General features: G+C 42.3%; 1 protein-coding gene across 5 annotated transcripts in view; it reads left to right on the forward strand.

Annotated features, from left to right (window-relative positions):
- Positions 1 to 16,966, forward strand: part of MGAT5 (alpha-1,6-mannosylglycoprotein 6-beta-N-acetylglucosaminyltransferase) — a 337,231-nt gene that overhangs the window by 186,416 nt on the left and 133,849 nt on the right. For all 5 annotated transcript variants that reach the window (XM_036023647.1, XM_036023648.1, XM_036023649.1 and 2 more), the window contains 3 exons: positions 416 to 492; positions 1,439 to 1,528; positions 16,337 to 16,408. In XM_036023647.1, coding sequence (XP_035879540.1) covers positions 416 to 492; positions 1,439 to 1,528; positions 16,337 to 16,408 — 239 coding nt within the window. The remainder of the gene's footprint in view (positions 1 to 415; positions 493 to 1,438; positions 1,529 to 16,336; positions 16,409 to 16,966) is intronic.

Here is a 16,966-nt window from a genome sequence, read left to right on the forward strand (position 1 = left end):
CTGCCTCCTGGTGGCTGCCTCAGCCCTAGCGCATGTCCTCATGAAGCTGCTCCTGAGCTCAGCCTGTCGCCATGGCCTGGCATCCTCCCCACCAGCCTGCGGGCCCTCCTAATCCTGTGGCTCTGTTTCCTGCTCCCTACTTCTTTGGTTTCTCAGTTTCCCAGTTGCAGATTTCCAAGCAACTGCTCTGGTTGGTGTAGTGCACCCATTCAAACTGGGCCACACACATCCTGCAGGTGGGCTGTCCTCACTGCACATCAGTCAGACCTGCTGCTAGCTGAGGGGTTGCACGGGTCAGTGCATGGCTACCACTGTGACTCTGTTTTCCGTTCCTCTTCCTGCCCCTTGCTTGCAAAGATGCTAGGCTTTGTTTCATGAACTTTATGTATTCTTTGTTCTTTTTCATCTTTTACAGATATCATTAATGGAGCTCAAGAAAAATGTGTATTGCCTCCTATGGATGGCTTCCCCCACTGTGAGGGGAAAATCAAGGTAAGGCCGAAGTATTGAGTATTCGTTTCTATCATCCTCATTTGGCACTAACTTGCCCTTTCTTAAAGGGTGAGTGAGCCCTTTAAGGGAGTTATTTAAGGGCTGTTTCAGTCCTGCCTGTTTGGGGCTGTGGTCATGACAACCCTTCCCTGCCGCTGCCAACTCTGTGAGGTCAGTGTACAGTGGCTCCGACTGGTCAGACTGAAAGAGCCTGGACCATTTCAGGCGCCTGCTGTGTCTTTGAGGCTGCCTTTCCCTTGCTTTCCCAGCCTCCAGCAGGTGATCTTTCAAGGGTGAGTGACAAGGGGCTGCCATTATTTAGTGTCCAGCTTCTCTCTCTCAGTCCCTAGGCCCAGCTCTGAGGTCTCCAGATTGTCATTTAAATGTCATATTTGCAGTTGCTATTGAATACCCAGAGACACTTGGCCACTTTTCCAGTCTTAATATTTTTTAAAAATATCTTATTTACATGGCCTGTTGTTGGGGAGACCACTCCCCTGCTCAGTAGTACGGTTAGGGTGGTGAGACCCAGCCCCGGGAACACTTCTACCGTCTCTGAGAGGTCACCTGCGCTCATTCATGCACTGCCTTCCTAGCACTGTGCTCCTGCTGGTGAAACCAGCTTTCTGGGGAGGGGATTTTGATGCAAGCATCCCATGAGGCACTTGCTCATGGTAAAACTCTCCTAGCTATTGCCTCTCCTGGGCTTCGCTGTCTGATGTGCCCATGACCTCCCTACCTTGAGCGCGTCTCAAGGCCCAGCCCAAGTCCGTGTGTGTCTGTGGATCATGCAGGAGCTGAGTCTGTCATCCTGACCACAGCTAAGTGACTGAGCTGAGGCCTCCGCTTGAGCCGTGCACATGTCCTCTCCCTCTGATAGGAGATGGGCAGGGTCACCAAGAACAGGCTGTTCAGAGATGTTCTTACCTGGCTCTTGTTGTTTCAGTGGATGAAAGATATGTGGCGCTCAGATCCCTGCTACGCAGACTACGGAGTGGATGGGTCCACCTGCTCTTTTTTTATTTACCTCAGTGAGGTGAGTGGCTTCAGAGGGGTGGATGTGTGTGGTTAAGTAGGTTTTGCAGACAAGCCTAGAATTCAAAGAGCTTGAAAACATGTATTGTTTTTACATAGTAGACCTGTGATTTCCTTCTTTATTACTCTCCTCTGCCTGCCACATAGAGGGACATTTTTTTTTAATTTGACAGAAGACAGGCATAGCTAACTAATTTTTTTCTAAAACCAATTCTAAACCGTTGAGTGTACGTTGAATGCACTCACATTGCTGTGCACCCATCACCACCCTCCATCCATCTTCAGAACCCTCCATTCTGTCCGTGTGAAACTGCCCATTAAACAGTAACATTCTGTCCCCTTCTTCTCCCAGCCCTGGGCAGCTACCATTTTGCTCTCTGTGACTTTGACTACTTCAAGTACTCCTATAAGTGGAATCGTACAGTACTTTTCTTTTAGTGATTAGCTTATTTTACTTAGCGGAACATTCTCAAGGTTTATCCATGTTGTAGCTATATTAGAATTTCCTTCTTTTTTAAGGTCAAACAATATTTTGTTGTATTACATACTGCATTTTACTTACCCAGTCATCTGTTGATGGACACTGGGTTGCTCCCACATTTTAGCTATTGTGAATAATGGGTATGTGTATAGTTCCTTGAGATCCCGCTTTCAGGGTTTGTTTGTTTTTGAGTATTTATCTACAAGTGGAATGGCTGGATCACATGGTAATCGATTTTTTTTTCCTGAGGAACCTCCTGATTGTTTTCTAAAGTGGTTGCACCATTTTACATTCCCACCAACAGTACATAAGGGTTCCAGTTTCTCCACATCCTTGTCAACACTTGTTATTTTCTGGGTTTTTTGTTTGTTTGAGAGTAGCCATCTTAATGGGGGTGAGGGACTCTCATTGTGGTTTGCATTTCCTTAATAATTACTGATGCTTGAGCATCTTTTCATGTGCTTATTGGTTGAGTAGCTATTTACTTACAGAATATACTAATTACTTTTGCCTTTTTTTCTCTTTTTTATTTAAAACAATTTTTTAAATCCTCACCTGAGAATATGTTTATTGATTTTTAGAGGAGGGGGGAGGGAAGGGGGGGAGAGAGATAGAAATGTCAGTGTGAGAGAGAAACATCCATCAGAAGCCTCAGATCAGTTGCCTCCCACATGCACCCTGAGCGGAGATTAAACCCTCAACCTTTCTGTGTAAGGGGGTGATGCTCCAACCAATTGAGCTACCCAATCAGAGCACCTTTTTTTTTTCTTTTGAGTTTCATTTTTTGTACACTTGAATTAAAATGGCAGCCTTTTTTAATTTGTGTGTTTTTATTAAGAGGTTGCAGAGCATATTATAGACCACAAGCTTTAATGAACTTATGTCATCTTTAGGAAGGTTGAGCAGATGGTTAAGACTTTATCCCAGGCAAGGTAAGGGGAAGGGCTGAGCAGGACAAACTCTGGCTTCCCTCTCCACCCTTTGTGGAAATGGGTGGTGGCTGATTTCAGAGGATGTGCACTTGGCAGGCTCTGGGCTGCCATTTCTCTTTCATTCTCTCCCCCAGTTTGTATGCAGTTGCCCTTTGACAAATACTGCTAACACCTCCCTGGGCTGCCATGCAGGAAGAGAATGGCTCCATTATGAGGCTGAATGAAATGCTTTTTCCGTAGTTTTTCTTGTAGGACTCAAGGGCCTCTTCTCTGTGGCATAACGGTGACAGGGACAGCTTTTGGGGGATAGAGGCCAAACCAGTATACTTCAGGCATATGGCCTTGGATTCTATGGGTTGTCCTTCTCCTGCACCTTTACTTCTCTTGGCTCTGTAAGACCAATTCTGACTTTTTGTTTTTTTTGGACAGGTGCCCCATGGCCTCCCCAGGGGATCGTGGGAACTGTCTCAGCTAAGACAGTTAAAATGCCTCTTGGAAATTAAAAGCACAGAGGACTGGGTGTGTGATGCTCCTCATTAGCAGGCTGCTGGCAAATTGATTCTGTGACATTTCTCATGGTGTGTGTCTGACTTAGGTTGCCAGTGGCCCATCTTCCCATTTCCTTCTCCAGAGGAGGAAGGCCTGGGGCCCTGGGTGAACCCCTCTCCAGTGAGCAGTCATCGGAAGCACCTGGCCTACCCTGAGGAAAAGGCTCTTCATTCCGTTTAATTTTCAAAAGTTTTCTCCCCTTCCCTTGGATAGAATTTAGCCAGAGTCCAACTGTGCTCCCTGATTGACAAGCTGAGCTGATTTCATGGCTTCCTGAGAGTTAGCACATTGGGGCAGGCCGCCAAGGTGAAGGTAGAGGGTTGTACATTCCCACTCCAGCCCTTCTCCACCTGGGAAGGCCTGGGAGAACGGTCCAGCTGGCACGTGGCTGTGACTGTGACGTCCTTCCCTTCCTCTGGAGCAGCTGCCCTACTCCCACTCGTTTGAAGGAAGGCCTAGCTGAGATGAGAGAAAAGTGAGATTCTGGGGAAGGTGAACTGACAGGATGTGGGACAGACCGGCTGTATAAAGACATGATGGATCATATATACTTAATATTGGAGCCTGGGTGTTTTCTTTCAGAACTTCTAACTATTTTTTCTCTTCCTGAGGTGTGGAACGGTTCTTCATTAGCTTATTCCAATCTCTATTTATGCAGATGATTGGGATTTTCTTTTTGTTCATTTGAATTCAGTTCGGTGAGCACTTATTGCACAGCTATTATATTCATTGATTGTCAACAATTACTGAGAACTCATTTTCTTGGCACCATGCTATGCATTCATTATCTTAGGAGAATAACGTAGGAGGAAGAGTGGATGCAGGCAATTGAACCAGGAGAGTGAAGATAATTCCCCTGGGGAGACAACTAGGAACTCTTTTTTAGTGTTAATTTGAAAATAACGTTGAAACTCTGTCCTTCTAAAAAATTTCCACTTTATCATAGCATTTTAATAGGTACCCTGAAAGAGTTAGTTAGAGGAGAATTTCACCAATATGGCCGTTTTGATAGGAAGTATTGACTTGGCAGCCTCACACCTGACTTTAGCTTGTGTTTCTGATGCTTTCTAAACTATATATTTTTGGAAAAGTTACCTTCCCTCTTTGTGTCTTAGGTGCTGCTTCCTTTATAAAATAATAGTTTTAATTTTGTTTGTTTGTTTTGAAGGGGTCCTACCTTGAGGATTCCTGACTGTATATGGGAACATGCTTAGAGTAGAGCCTGGCAGATAGATGACACTCAATACACCTAACTGATACCTCTATGTTTTCTTCTTTTTAGAAGAAAGATTTTATTTATTTTTAAGGAGAGGGACAAAGAGAAGGAGAAAAACATCGTAACCTTTTGGTTTGCAAGAGGTCGTGTAATCCACTGAGCCACAGCAGTCAGGGCACTTTGTTTTGTGGTGTTGTTACGTTTTTAGGATAGTTGTGGGGTGTCACTTGCCATTGTATGTGGAACCTTGAGTTTATTTTAGAATTAGGATCAATTTATGGTTTTTATTCAGCAATCTAATTTAATTTTAGATCCCTTGACTTCTGGTAATGTAGAAATTCAGCTCTTTCCCTTGGCTTCTCTTCTTGGTGAGGACACTTCTGTTTGATTCAGATTGTGAGCGGATGTGTGAAACAGCTGAATTGTTAACATAAATTATATTGAGATGTTTTCTTTTTTTAAAAGATTATTTGTTTATTTATTTATTTTTAGAGAAGGGAAGGCCAGGGAGAAAGAGAGGGAGAGAAACATCAATGTGTGGTTGTCTCTCATGCACCCAGGACTGGCGACCCAGGCATGTGCCCTGACTGAGAATCGAACCAGCAACCCTTTGGCTCACAGGCCAGTGCTCAATCCACTGAGCCACGCCAGCGAGGGCTAGAGATGTTTTCTTTAGCCAATTCTATTCTAGTATTTTTAAAATCCTGGACAATATCTGTGGCTTTGTGGTGCTGTTTTTTGTCATCTTTTTTCCTCTTGATTTCTTGAAACTTTACTTTTTCATTCAACTTGTATCATATGCCAGGTTTGTCTTGCAATTGTGAAAATGGCTGAGAGAGACACCTTCATTTGATGTGTTTACTTGTTCATCAGGTGTACCAGTGACTTTTATTCTTTTCTTAATCCGTGTGGAAAAAACCTGTTCTTATTTACATCTACATTTAATTCATAAACTTTGGCAGATATAAAAAAAGAAGGTGAAATAAAATTTGGTCAGTCACCGGTTGAATGGAGCATTTAGATTCCGACCAGTCTTGGGAGATGGCCACCTCCTTCATTTTTCTGTCCCCCAGGGTCTCAGTGTGCCAGCCGCCACTGAATTGTGGAATTATAAACTTCTACTTTTACCCTCACCAGTTTGTCGTCTACAGATCATTTCTGGTGAATTCCAGGAAGTAAAGCCGTTTCCCCTCACGTTATCCCCACAGATGCCTGTTATGCAATGCTGTATTAGGGGCCAGATGCGGCAGTAAAAGCCCAGTCCTCACCCTTTTGGGGTGGCAGACAGTACGAGAAGAATGAACCGTTAATCAGCTCCAATATAGGCCAGACACCTCAAATACACAGTGTCATTTAAACTGCCCCCCAGCCCTGAGTAGGAAAAAGTCAGTTTGAGTGGCCCTGAGGGGTTAAGCTGGTGAGTGCTTCTTCACTTCTCATTGCTGTTGCTCCTTCCTGTCAACGGAGAACTGAACTCAGCTCAGCGAGGTGATTTGTCCCCATTGACTTTGCATTCAGTCCGATGCTCAAATCTACCTGTGTTTGAAATTTTGCCCTCATTCTGCTAGTCTCTTTGAAGCTATCTTCCTTCATTGCTAGTTTTCAAATACAGTTTTGATCTCCTACCCCCTGCCAAAAGAAACAGCACCTTGCAATTCTCCTGAGGACACAACTCATGAAAACTAGGTGCTCAGTCATTTTGAACAGTGGGAGTGAATGAATTAGGCTGCTGTGCATTTCCAGATCATCAGGCAGTTCATTTTCTATATCTGTTCTTGTGAGCCATGTAACTACTCCCGTTATGGAGACAAGGCCTGGGAAGTAATTACTCTGTCATTGTTCAGCTATATTAACTTAGCCCTCTGCAGATCCTTTTACTACGTTCAGCTTTTATGAAATTTAGAATGATTTTTTTATCCCTATTGATATTATATTGATAGATGATGCTGATATATTTGACACAGACATTTTTTTTTCTGTTTACACAATTATTCTAGCAACTAGCAACCACTATACCTTTCAAGACTTCTTAAATGGTTTGTGCTGTTTTATAAAGCACTTCCATTGCCATTGCAAGTATAGTTGCCCTGAAATAATCAAATTGCCTAGTGACTGATTGCTAGACCTTAGGATGTGTGCAGGCTGTTGTTTCAAATGCCAGTTTGACCTAGATAAGTGAGTGTGTGTGCATGTGTGTGTGACTCCTTCCTAAATGAACAAATGAAGCAGTTTCCTACCTTACTCATTGATCTGTCTCTTCTGTGTCATGAACAACAGGCATAAAGGTCTTTGCCTCTTTCTGTTCTCCCTTGGCAATACGTAAAACTAATATTGGCTGAGCATGCTATTAACCTTGAGTTTAAATTCATCGTACTTAATCTCTTGATTAATGTCAAGTTTAATGCCCAACAGCAAAGGTTGAAAGCTTAACTGTTTGTGAATGTGAGCATGAAATGAAATCCTAATAACCAGCACAGTGATTTGGATTTATGGGCTGTGTTGGCTGCTAAAGATAACTTGGAAATTGTGTTGCATAGACTAATTTGTCAAAGTGGGCAGCGATAAAGAACTGACTATTTAGATTGCAGGAGAAACCTGAATGAAAAAAACATAACTAACATTTTGGGACAAGTCAAGAGTATTTGAAAAATGTCACTAGACTGTTGCCTAAGAACACTAACATACACCTTTTAAATGTTGAACTGCTTCAGTAGGAAATTCCCTTTGTGCAAGATAACATTTCTTGGCAGTAAAAGAGTGGAGAGAGATTTATGATCATGTTCTTTTTCTTGTTTGAGTTCAACCTTTATTTGTATCTTATTCATCTCTGTGTTTTTGTAGCTCTTATTACCTGAATTCTGAGACATCCTTAGAAAAAGGATTAAAGAAAAAAGTCCTGAGTTTACACAACAGTTAGCTTAACTCATCTCTCAGTTTTCTCCCTGCAACCTCTGTCCTCTCCCAAGTTTATCTTCTCAGTGGTACCTAAGTTTCAGATACTACAACATTTATATGGAGACTTTTTGCGCTGGCCTCCACCTTACAAAATTTGAAAGGACAGGACTTGCCAAAGCCCAAACCAACACCTCCTTGCTCCTTGGAGTACAGCTGGCAGGCAGAGGCTTCAATGTGTTCATCTCCAATTTGTTTTTCTTTAACAAACTTTTAAATACTGTCTTTTGTAATTTCCATTGCATGCCAATAAAATAGTCGTAAAAAATTTTATCTTTTAAGTTTAACATGGGAACTTTAATATGGCAAATTTCAAACATACAGATGAAAAGGAGGTGTGCAACGAGCCCCCTTGTGCTCACGACTCAGATTAACAGTTGTCATTTCATGGGCAATCTCATTTCTCCAGTAACCTCTGCCCTCCATTATTTTGAATTCCATGTGTGAATGTTTCAATATGCGACTTTAAAAGAGACTCCTCTAAAATATATAAGTACTCCCGTTATAACTACTAATAACATTTTGTATAAAAATAATGCAATTCTTTAATATCATCAAAAGTATCAAGTTAGTATTCACATTTTCTAGGCTGTCTTATGAATTAAAGTTTATTTGAACTAGGTTTCAAGTAAGGACCGTGAATTACAATTGTTGGTGTCGCTAAAGTCTTTTTAATTTTAAGTTCCCTTTTGCCCCCACTCCACCACCACCTGTGACTTTTTGTTGAAAAATTTATTTATTTGCCTTAGAGAATCTGTTACATTCTGCATTTATTACATCCCCATGTTGTTGTAGAACCTGGTTCCCGGCCCCTTATATTTCCTGTGAATTGATGGTTAGATCTGAGGCTTGATCAGAGTCAGGCTTAATATTTTTTGCAAGACTGCTTCGTAGGTGATATATACTAGGCACATCAGTGCCTGCTTGTCTCTCTCTGTGATGTTAGCTGCTGCTGGAGGTCAGTGCGTGGGTTCATCAATTCACTGGGGGTCCCTTTTCAATCTACCAGGAATAGTTCTGTGAAGAGAAAATACTCTTCTGGTATTTGGTTACCCTGAGGGATAGTTCCTGTGGAAAATCTTTATACATGTCTCTCTTGTTCGCCTAGCATCTTCCACTGTGAACTGTAATTGGTTTGTTTACTTGTATGTTTATTGATTTTAATCATTATTGTGAAGTCACTGATTGAAACATATTTGATATGTTCACTCTATTCCAGTTATTTTCTTACTGGGTCTCAAATTGCTCCTTCTTGGGCTAGAGTGAGCTAATTTGTATTATATTCTGAGTCCTTTTGTCATGACTTTGGTAGTTTGTAAAATAGTTTTTTGTTTGTTTTTTGCTACCTGGTATGTCAAGCTCTTCCAGGTTCATCTTATACAATTTCTGCCCAAATCTGGAAACAACCATTCCTCTAATGATACCTGGTCTTGCTGTGGGAAATAACGCTCAGAGACCACGGTCTGCATGCCAGGGACCTGTGTGTAATGCTGCTGGGTGTTTCTGGGTACGGGGGTCAGAACAGCAAACAGGAAGATAGACATTCCTCATTAAGGTTATGTTTTGCAGGGGCAGACAGACAAGTTAAAAAGTAATACACATTTTTAGATGGTAGTAAGTACCATGGAGAAAAATAAAACAGGAGAGGGGGGTGAAGAAATGCTCATGAGGAGTGAGGACACCCGTTCTAGGGAGAACGGCTAGGATGTGCCCACCGAGAAAGGATAGGATGGTGTCTGGACACCAGGCCGGGGGAGAGCAAAAGGTGTGGGTGTCTGGCAGAGCGATTCCTTCAGCAGATGCCCCGGGATGGCCCTCAGCATGCAAGCACGGAGAGCGAGCACACGGAGAATGATCTCCAGAGGGAGCTGTCTGTTTTGTTCACAGGTGCAGTGGTTCCTGGCACACATGTTTATTGAATGAATGATTCTATTTAAAACATTTTATAAATAGGTGTTAGCTTTTTGTTTGTTCTGAGTAGTAACGTCTCCCAGCTATCACCTTTCTAATTTTGAAAAAACACTTTGTAAATTGTATAACATTAAAATCTGCTAAAACACTAATTTTGAGACATGAAGCAGGGTCATTTTGAGCACTTATTAACAATTTTAATATAATGTTCTTTAATGTTATATTTATAAGGGAGTGCAAGGGTTCATGTTAGACCATTAGAATGGAATGAGCCAATTATATTGGAAGGCACAGCTTTCTTCCCCATCTTTCATTCTCATTGCCACTCAGCATTATTTGCCTGGATTTATGATTCAGGCAAAATTGCACATCGACACAAAAGGGAACTGTATCCCTGGTCTCTACCATGTAACTACCTCTATAAATCGGGTGGTTTTGACTGTGGAAGTGTCCTCAATATGGACACGGGCTTGATGGAGGCCAGCTTGCCTCTGTGCAGCAGGAACTATACCCAGTGAGAGCTGATACAGGAAGGAAGCATTTCTATGCATTGTCTATGTGGTTGATTACACAGGAATTCATTTTCTGCCTCACCTGGGTAAAGGAAAATGGACAGTTCTCCGACAGCCGTTTGGGATGGATAAAAGTAACATCTTCTCATTAGAGCCCTGCTTGTTTTGTGGCATGTTGAAAACATACTGCAGCTTCTCTTAAGGTCTGCCCCTTCCCTAACATCCTGAGCAGAACTATCATGGATCTCTCCCGCCCTTGGCTCTGTCTTGCACGTGGTAGGTTCGTACTTTCTGTTCATAATATTCCTGCCTCCTTTGGTCGGTGGCAGCAGTACAGTATGATGGAGAACACGTGACCTGATTGCCTGTCTGGGCCCCCCTCCTACCTTCGTGGTCTAGAGCGTTCCCTTCAGTTTTCAGTTGGTTTCTTCTCACTGAGGTCAAGGCTAAGCATGCCTTCGTTGTAACAAAATGATGGAAATGGATAAATGCCATGTAAATGGAAAAGAGAATGATCATCACAAATGTCTTTAATGCTCAAGTGATGTTTTTGATTTATTTATCAACTCCTCAACACATAATGATTGAGTCCCTGTCATCTCCCAGGCACTGCTCTCAGGGATGAGGATAAAGAACTGAACAGGCAAATTGAAACTTCTGTCCTCAAGGAGCTTACATTCAGATGGGGCAGCAAACAATAGTAAACAATAGTACATGAAAAAATTTTCACAAGTAGCGAGTGCCCCCCTGGAAAAATAGAGTAAGGATTTAGTGTGGCCAGGTGAGTAGGTCATGGAAGGCTTCTCTGAGGAGAAGTTGGAGCATACTGTGTAAATAAGGGAGTGAGGCATGAAACTCTCTGGAAGGAATAGGAAATGCAGAAACCCTGAGGTATATATAGGGTTACTAGATAATATGGGGGATAGCCAGTGATACTTAATTTTCCAGTAAACAATGGTTTTTGTAGAGATTTTATTTATTTTAAAAAGTATTTATTAATTTTTAGAGGGTAAGGGAAGGAGAAAGAGAGAGAAACATCCATGTGTGATTGCCTGTTGCACAACCCCAACTGGGGTCCTGGCCTGCAACCCGGGCGTGTACCCTGACTGGGAATTGAACCGGCGACCCTTTGGTTCAGAGGCCAACATTCAGTCCACTGAGCCACACCAGCCAGGGCAAGCAATGGCTTTTTAAAACTGTAAGTGTATAACATAGTTATACTAAAACAAAATCATTTATATGAAATTCTAATTTAACTGGGTGTGTGTTTGTTTGTTTTCGCTCATACATGCCCACCTAAACCTGGCAACCCTTCTGAGGCAGAAATGTTCTGTTCGATGTGCAGGACATTGGATGAGAGTTGTAAACAGGGAGCTATTATTATAGCTTACAATACGCCAAGCAGCAGGAGCACAGTAAACCCATTTTGAAGAATTTTATGTAGAAGATTAAGGCACTGATAATACTGGCACTCTAATTATTGGCAATAATTAAGGCACTCTAATATTGAAGACTGGACTGTGCTTATGGGACTGTAGGAACCGAATGTCAAGTTTCTGTGGGTATCGAGTGGGGATAAGCACCTCTGCTCTGGGGCAGCACCGGGTTTCAGGGCTCAGCTGTGGGTGCTCTGGGTGCCGGTGCATTCATCTGGCATGATTAGCAGCCTTTCCCAGAGGGTTATTGGAAGACCAGTTGAAATAATGTGTGCACAGTGCTTAGCCTAGGGTCTGGTTCCATATGTTGTGCCTTTTGTTCTTTGCAGTTTCTCCTCCCCCCTCCCGCACACATCCATTTCTAACAAGCACTTTGGCCAAAATATTAATCACCTCATTTGTCTGGTACACAGGACTGGTCTAGAGAGCTGAACCATTTACATGTGTAGGTATCTTTTACCATTTCACTGCCTTTTTGAAACTTTAGATAGAGAAGTGGGCCAGGGGCGTAGTGGAGTTGAGAAGCCTTTTTTTTAAAAAAACATATACCTTAATGAGTAACTTTGTTTGTTACGTCATCAGTATAACAGATTTGTGTATATATGTGTGTACTTGCATATATATATATATATATCATCAGTTTATCAAGTGAATAGATGTAGAATCAACTGTACCCTTTTGATATATAACCAACTAGCCTGACAGGATGACAAGCTGTAAAATTATCTTTTGCAGATCTTACAGAATTATTAAGAGGTCACCTGAGCCAATTCCTTCATTTTGTAGATGAGAAAACTTGAAAGCCAAACGGTTTAAGGTTATATTCCTAGTTTGTAGAGTTGGGCGTGGAATCCATTCGGCCGATTCCAGTCCTCTTTCCCACTCTCTTCTCTTTGCTGAGCATGGCCGCTAAGGTGGCTCTAAGGTGTGCTGTTCAGCGGAGCGACAGGTCTCAGGTGTCACCTAGCCCTCTGTTCACTATTGAGCTTACCTTGCAAGTCTTCAACTCCTCTAAGCCTTGATTTCTTCACGTGTAATCTGACGATGGCACCTGTGTCACAGGGCACCTCTGGGATTAACTGATATAATGTATGCAAGCTTTTTTTTTTCCCCAGAGACCCTGCCGTACTGTGAATCTTCAGTAAATGATTGGGTGCTTATATAAATAACTCCTTTAGAAATTATTAATGTAAAAAATCATTGTAAAAAATCATAATATGCAGATTAGTGTAAAGAAGAAAATGAAAAGCACCCATAACATCATCATCCAGAGATAATCTCAAACTTTTTCCTGTGCATTTTTCTCCTTTAGTTTTGATTGCGCTTCACTGTCTGTAAAACACAGCATGCATTTCTGTGTTGGGGACCCATTAGAGTGAAACACTCACCATCGGTTCCAGGAGAAGCAGCTATGACAGAGCCTGATCGTCATGATTTCCAAGGAACTGAACGTTACTGTGAGGAGTTACCCAAGTACATGCGCACATATGTTCAATCTCCTCTAGTTTTTGCTGCCATTTCATTACTTTTTTTTTTTTTTTAAGAATAATGAATTGTCCATTCCACAGACCTTGAAAGTGTGACCTACTTGAGCTCTGTTTAGGGACTTCAATTCACATGGCTCATGATTAAGCTGCAAAACCTCCTCAGATCAAAGAAGTTTAAATCATCGGGAGGAGAGATGTCAAAAATCAAATTGGTTAATTTTATATTCCTCGTTCAAAAAAGTGATTTACAAGGCTCTCACAGTGGAATGCACATAATTCTCCAAAGGTCTAGCCTAGCTGGTCTTTTTCTGTTTTCGCTGCCTCTTCATTTTGTTGCTTGAGGCCAGTGTACTAAAAGATTAGTTTCCTTGGAAGAAGCTTTACCTTTAAATCCAAGGTTATTAGAGTGATGGTTCTGCTCCTCTATTGATTCTTGTGTGTGTTGTCATGAACTGGGACAGTTTTCAAGCCTTGGACTAACTGGTGATCTGTGGACTATGTGAAGGACGTGCAGTCCCTCCACTGGCAGAGGGCTTGGGTGCACTGGGCTGCCGGCTCCAGCAGTCAGGCAGGGTGGGGGGCAGCGGGAGGGCCCAGCATCACAGCCAAGTGTGCCTGTGAGGGCAGGTAACACAACCCTGTCCCAGGGAGAGCACCAAGGGTCACAGGTGGAAAAGTGTGGCCAAGGCAGTGGGTGAAGGACGGCAGCAGCCACAGGTTGACATAGGACACTGGGGTTCTGAGACCCAAGAGGGGAGAGGAGATGATGAGGACAATTTGGAATGGAAGAGTGTCCCTAGGAGAAAGGCAGTGGGCTCACTCTGGTGTCCTGACATCCTGCTGGGGGGTAAAGTTTCTTATAGGAGCCTGACTAGATCAGACAGAAAACAGGGATTAGGAGGCTGATTTATTAGCTCGAGCAGACTTTCCCTGAGTATAATTGATGACTCTTATTTAGGAACAGGTTGCTCATTTCACAATGTGGAATTACTACCAGTGCCGACCTTCTTCTAATCCTGGTAATCCTCTGAGGTTTCAGAAAGAAATGCTTTCCCCTGCTCCCACCCCTCCCCATGGTGAAATTGGTTTGTGTTCAATTTAATTATCTTCTTAACCAGTTATCCTGTCACTGTATATAAAAACAACCTTAAAAACTCACCTTCCTCATTCTGTGTCAAGATGCTCATAGTTGTTTTTTTCTCCATTACGAGTGAATGTGTGGCAGTAAGATTTCTTGCTAAAAGCTAAAATAGACTGACTCTATTTTCCATGCTTTCAGGAATGCCCTTGAAGTCTTAGAAAGCATTATCCCGTCATTTAGAGTAACAAGAACTGAGATAAATGATCAGTTTCAAAGAGGAATTAAAGCCTTGAGTATTCTATAGGGAAGTCGTATTTTAGAATATCACCTTGGACTGTATTTTCATCAGAGTGAGTTTTGGAAGATTCTTCTTAGGATGGAGAAGTGAGGAGGAAATGTCCTTTCCTTTAGCAGTGTCCGATCTCACTAACGTCTCTCCTCTTGCTTGATTTTCTTTATTCATAGTCTTGTTTCATCTTTCTCTGTCATGCTGTTCATGAGGGAGTTTTTCATCCTGATGGTGCTCTGCTGACTGCCAATGTACCCTGCTTGCCCACCGTCATCCTTTTGTGTGGGGTTGAGGGTCTCTCCGTGAGGTCTGCAATCCATTTGAAGCCTTCATGTTATAAATATGCTGTATAGCAGTGTTTTCTTGAGTCCATTGACAAAAATTTAACTTGTACTAAATAACTCAGTTAGACCCAGCAGTGCAAGGTACACAGGGGTGCAGCCCTGTTGGGACCCACTGGGCTTCATCCTCTTGCTTCTTTTCTGTTGGTTTTCCCTCATTTTTCTTATTGTGGGGCTCCAGATATTGCCTTTCATGGTGATATTGCTGTGAGGTCTCAGCAATTAGGATGAGCATCCAAGGCAAGTTAGTACTTTCTTCTTTTATGAGTAAAAACCATTTTGGCTTTCCTCATGGGGAGTCCTTTGGAGCCTCTGAAGTTATTCACAAATATGGTAAAGTCTAATTTTACTCCATAAGAAGAAAAAGAGAATATTGTGCTTTTCCTCTTCAGGGACTCCATCCTCCCTCTAGCTTTGCTGCCCTCTGCTTAATCACTTTCAGCTCATTTGCAGGCAGCTGGCTATACGCAATCCCAGCAGTTATTTTGGTCTTAGTAAAAATCACCTTGCTTTAAACACAGTTTCTAGGTGAGTGAAACTACTGTTTCTTTGGAAACTCACCCTCAGCTGGAAGACAGACCATTTTGTTCGGCTCTGCATCACTGACCCAGGAGGCTGTGTCTCCCACATGTGCCTGCTTTCTCAGTGACTTTCCAAGTCATCCCTCACCCCCTTGCTTTGTTGATCTCTGTAGGTCCTCCTGGCCATAGGAAAAAACTATTTCAATGGCTATTTACTGTCCATCTTTAATAATCTCGTTATATGTTAGTAAATGGGTGATAAACAGTCTGACAAATATATGGCCAGTTTTGACATTGAGGTCAGACAACAATATTCCTGAATGCATTTTTTTATTTTTTCTTTAATAGAAATTGTGAATTTGCCTAATCCTCTTTGATAACCTTTGTTGAAGTGATTCCTGTAAAACCTGGCGTGTTTACTTTCTCTGTCTTCCTCCCCACAACTCGCCAGACCCTTGTGCGTTGACAGAACAATCCATCTTCCAGAGTGGTTCTCACAAAATCACTGAGGGGTTTTTTTTCCTCTTTCCTTTCATCTCTATCTCCAGTAGTTTTTATCATCTTGGTCCTTAGTGTGAAATGAACAACTGGAAAATGAGGGAAAGCCTGGATCAATTAGCCTTAAACGTCAGTTGCATTTCTAATTCTGAGATAAATGACTGATTTCTGTGGCCCAGATGCCAGACATGCCACAGCAGGGAACGAGTCATACCTGTCCTCTTGCTAAAGTCACAGAGGCACCTTTCCTTTCTCATTCCCCTGAGGGAGTGTTCAGGTCTTTTAATTTTCTGCTGTGAGAACCCTCCTTCCCCTGGTGTAGAAATATGAGAATTAAATGATAAAGGAGTCAGTCACTATAGAGTATTTTGAAGGACAGATACAAAATGTAACCATATTCTCCTTGGGACCTTTGCTGATTACTGTTTCATCTGAGGGGACACCTGCTTCTGGATCCCTCGCTGAAGTGTGGGGCTCTGACAATAACAATAACCCACTTCAGTATAGTGCTCGTGGCAGTAACTGTGCTCAGAGCTTTGTATATACATTAATGCATTTACGGGTAAGCCAGTGTTCTGAGTGCATCTGATTTATATTTTTCAGGTTGAAAATTGGTGTCCTCGTTTACCTTGGAGAGCAAAAAATCCCTATGAAGAAGCTGATCATAATTCATTAGTAAGTGATTTTGGAAACCTCTTATTAGTCTTCTGATTTGGGTCTGCTGCCAGTTGATACATGTGGAGTCTTCTAGAAATGCCAGTTGTTATCTGAAATAGTGGTAAACTGAAGAACTTCTATCCTCACCCCTGTGGAAATCTCCGTAGCCAAATCAGTCAGCCAGTTAGCACATATATTTATGGAGCAATTCTCCGAGGGTCCTTAAGTGACAGGCTACTGATATGAATACGACCTTGTGCCAGATGTGGAGGCACTCAGGTCTGATAAGGGTGATAGTTGTAAGTAGTGACCATACCTGTGTGAATGCTAGAATACAGACCCGTGGAAATTAATGAGGAAGTATGATCTCAGCGTACAGGGATGAGCAGATATTACAAAGAGATGACATTGGAGCTGAATTTATGATGATGAGTGAGTTTATACTGGGTCAAGAAGGTAAGGGCGTCAGCTGTGAGGGGAGAAGGTGAATATGTAAGAGCTCGGCATTTTCAGGGAGTAAAGCACGGTTCAGTGGGACAAGGCCATAGCCATTTGGATACATTGGGGTGAAGGTGA

Source organism: Phyllostomus discolor, chromosome 4 (genome assembly GCF_004126475.2).
Source record: "Phyllostomus discolor isolate MPI-MPIP mPhyDis1 chromosome 4, mPhyDis1.pri.v3, whole genome shotgun sequence".
In the NCBI taxonomy this organism is placed as follows: Eukaryota; Metazoa; Chordata; class Mammalia; order Chiroptera; family Phyllostomidae; genus Phyllostomus; species Phyllostomus discolor.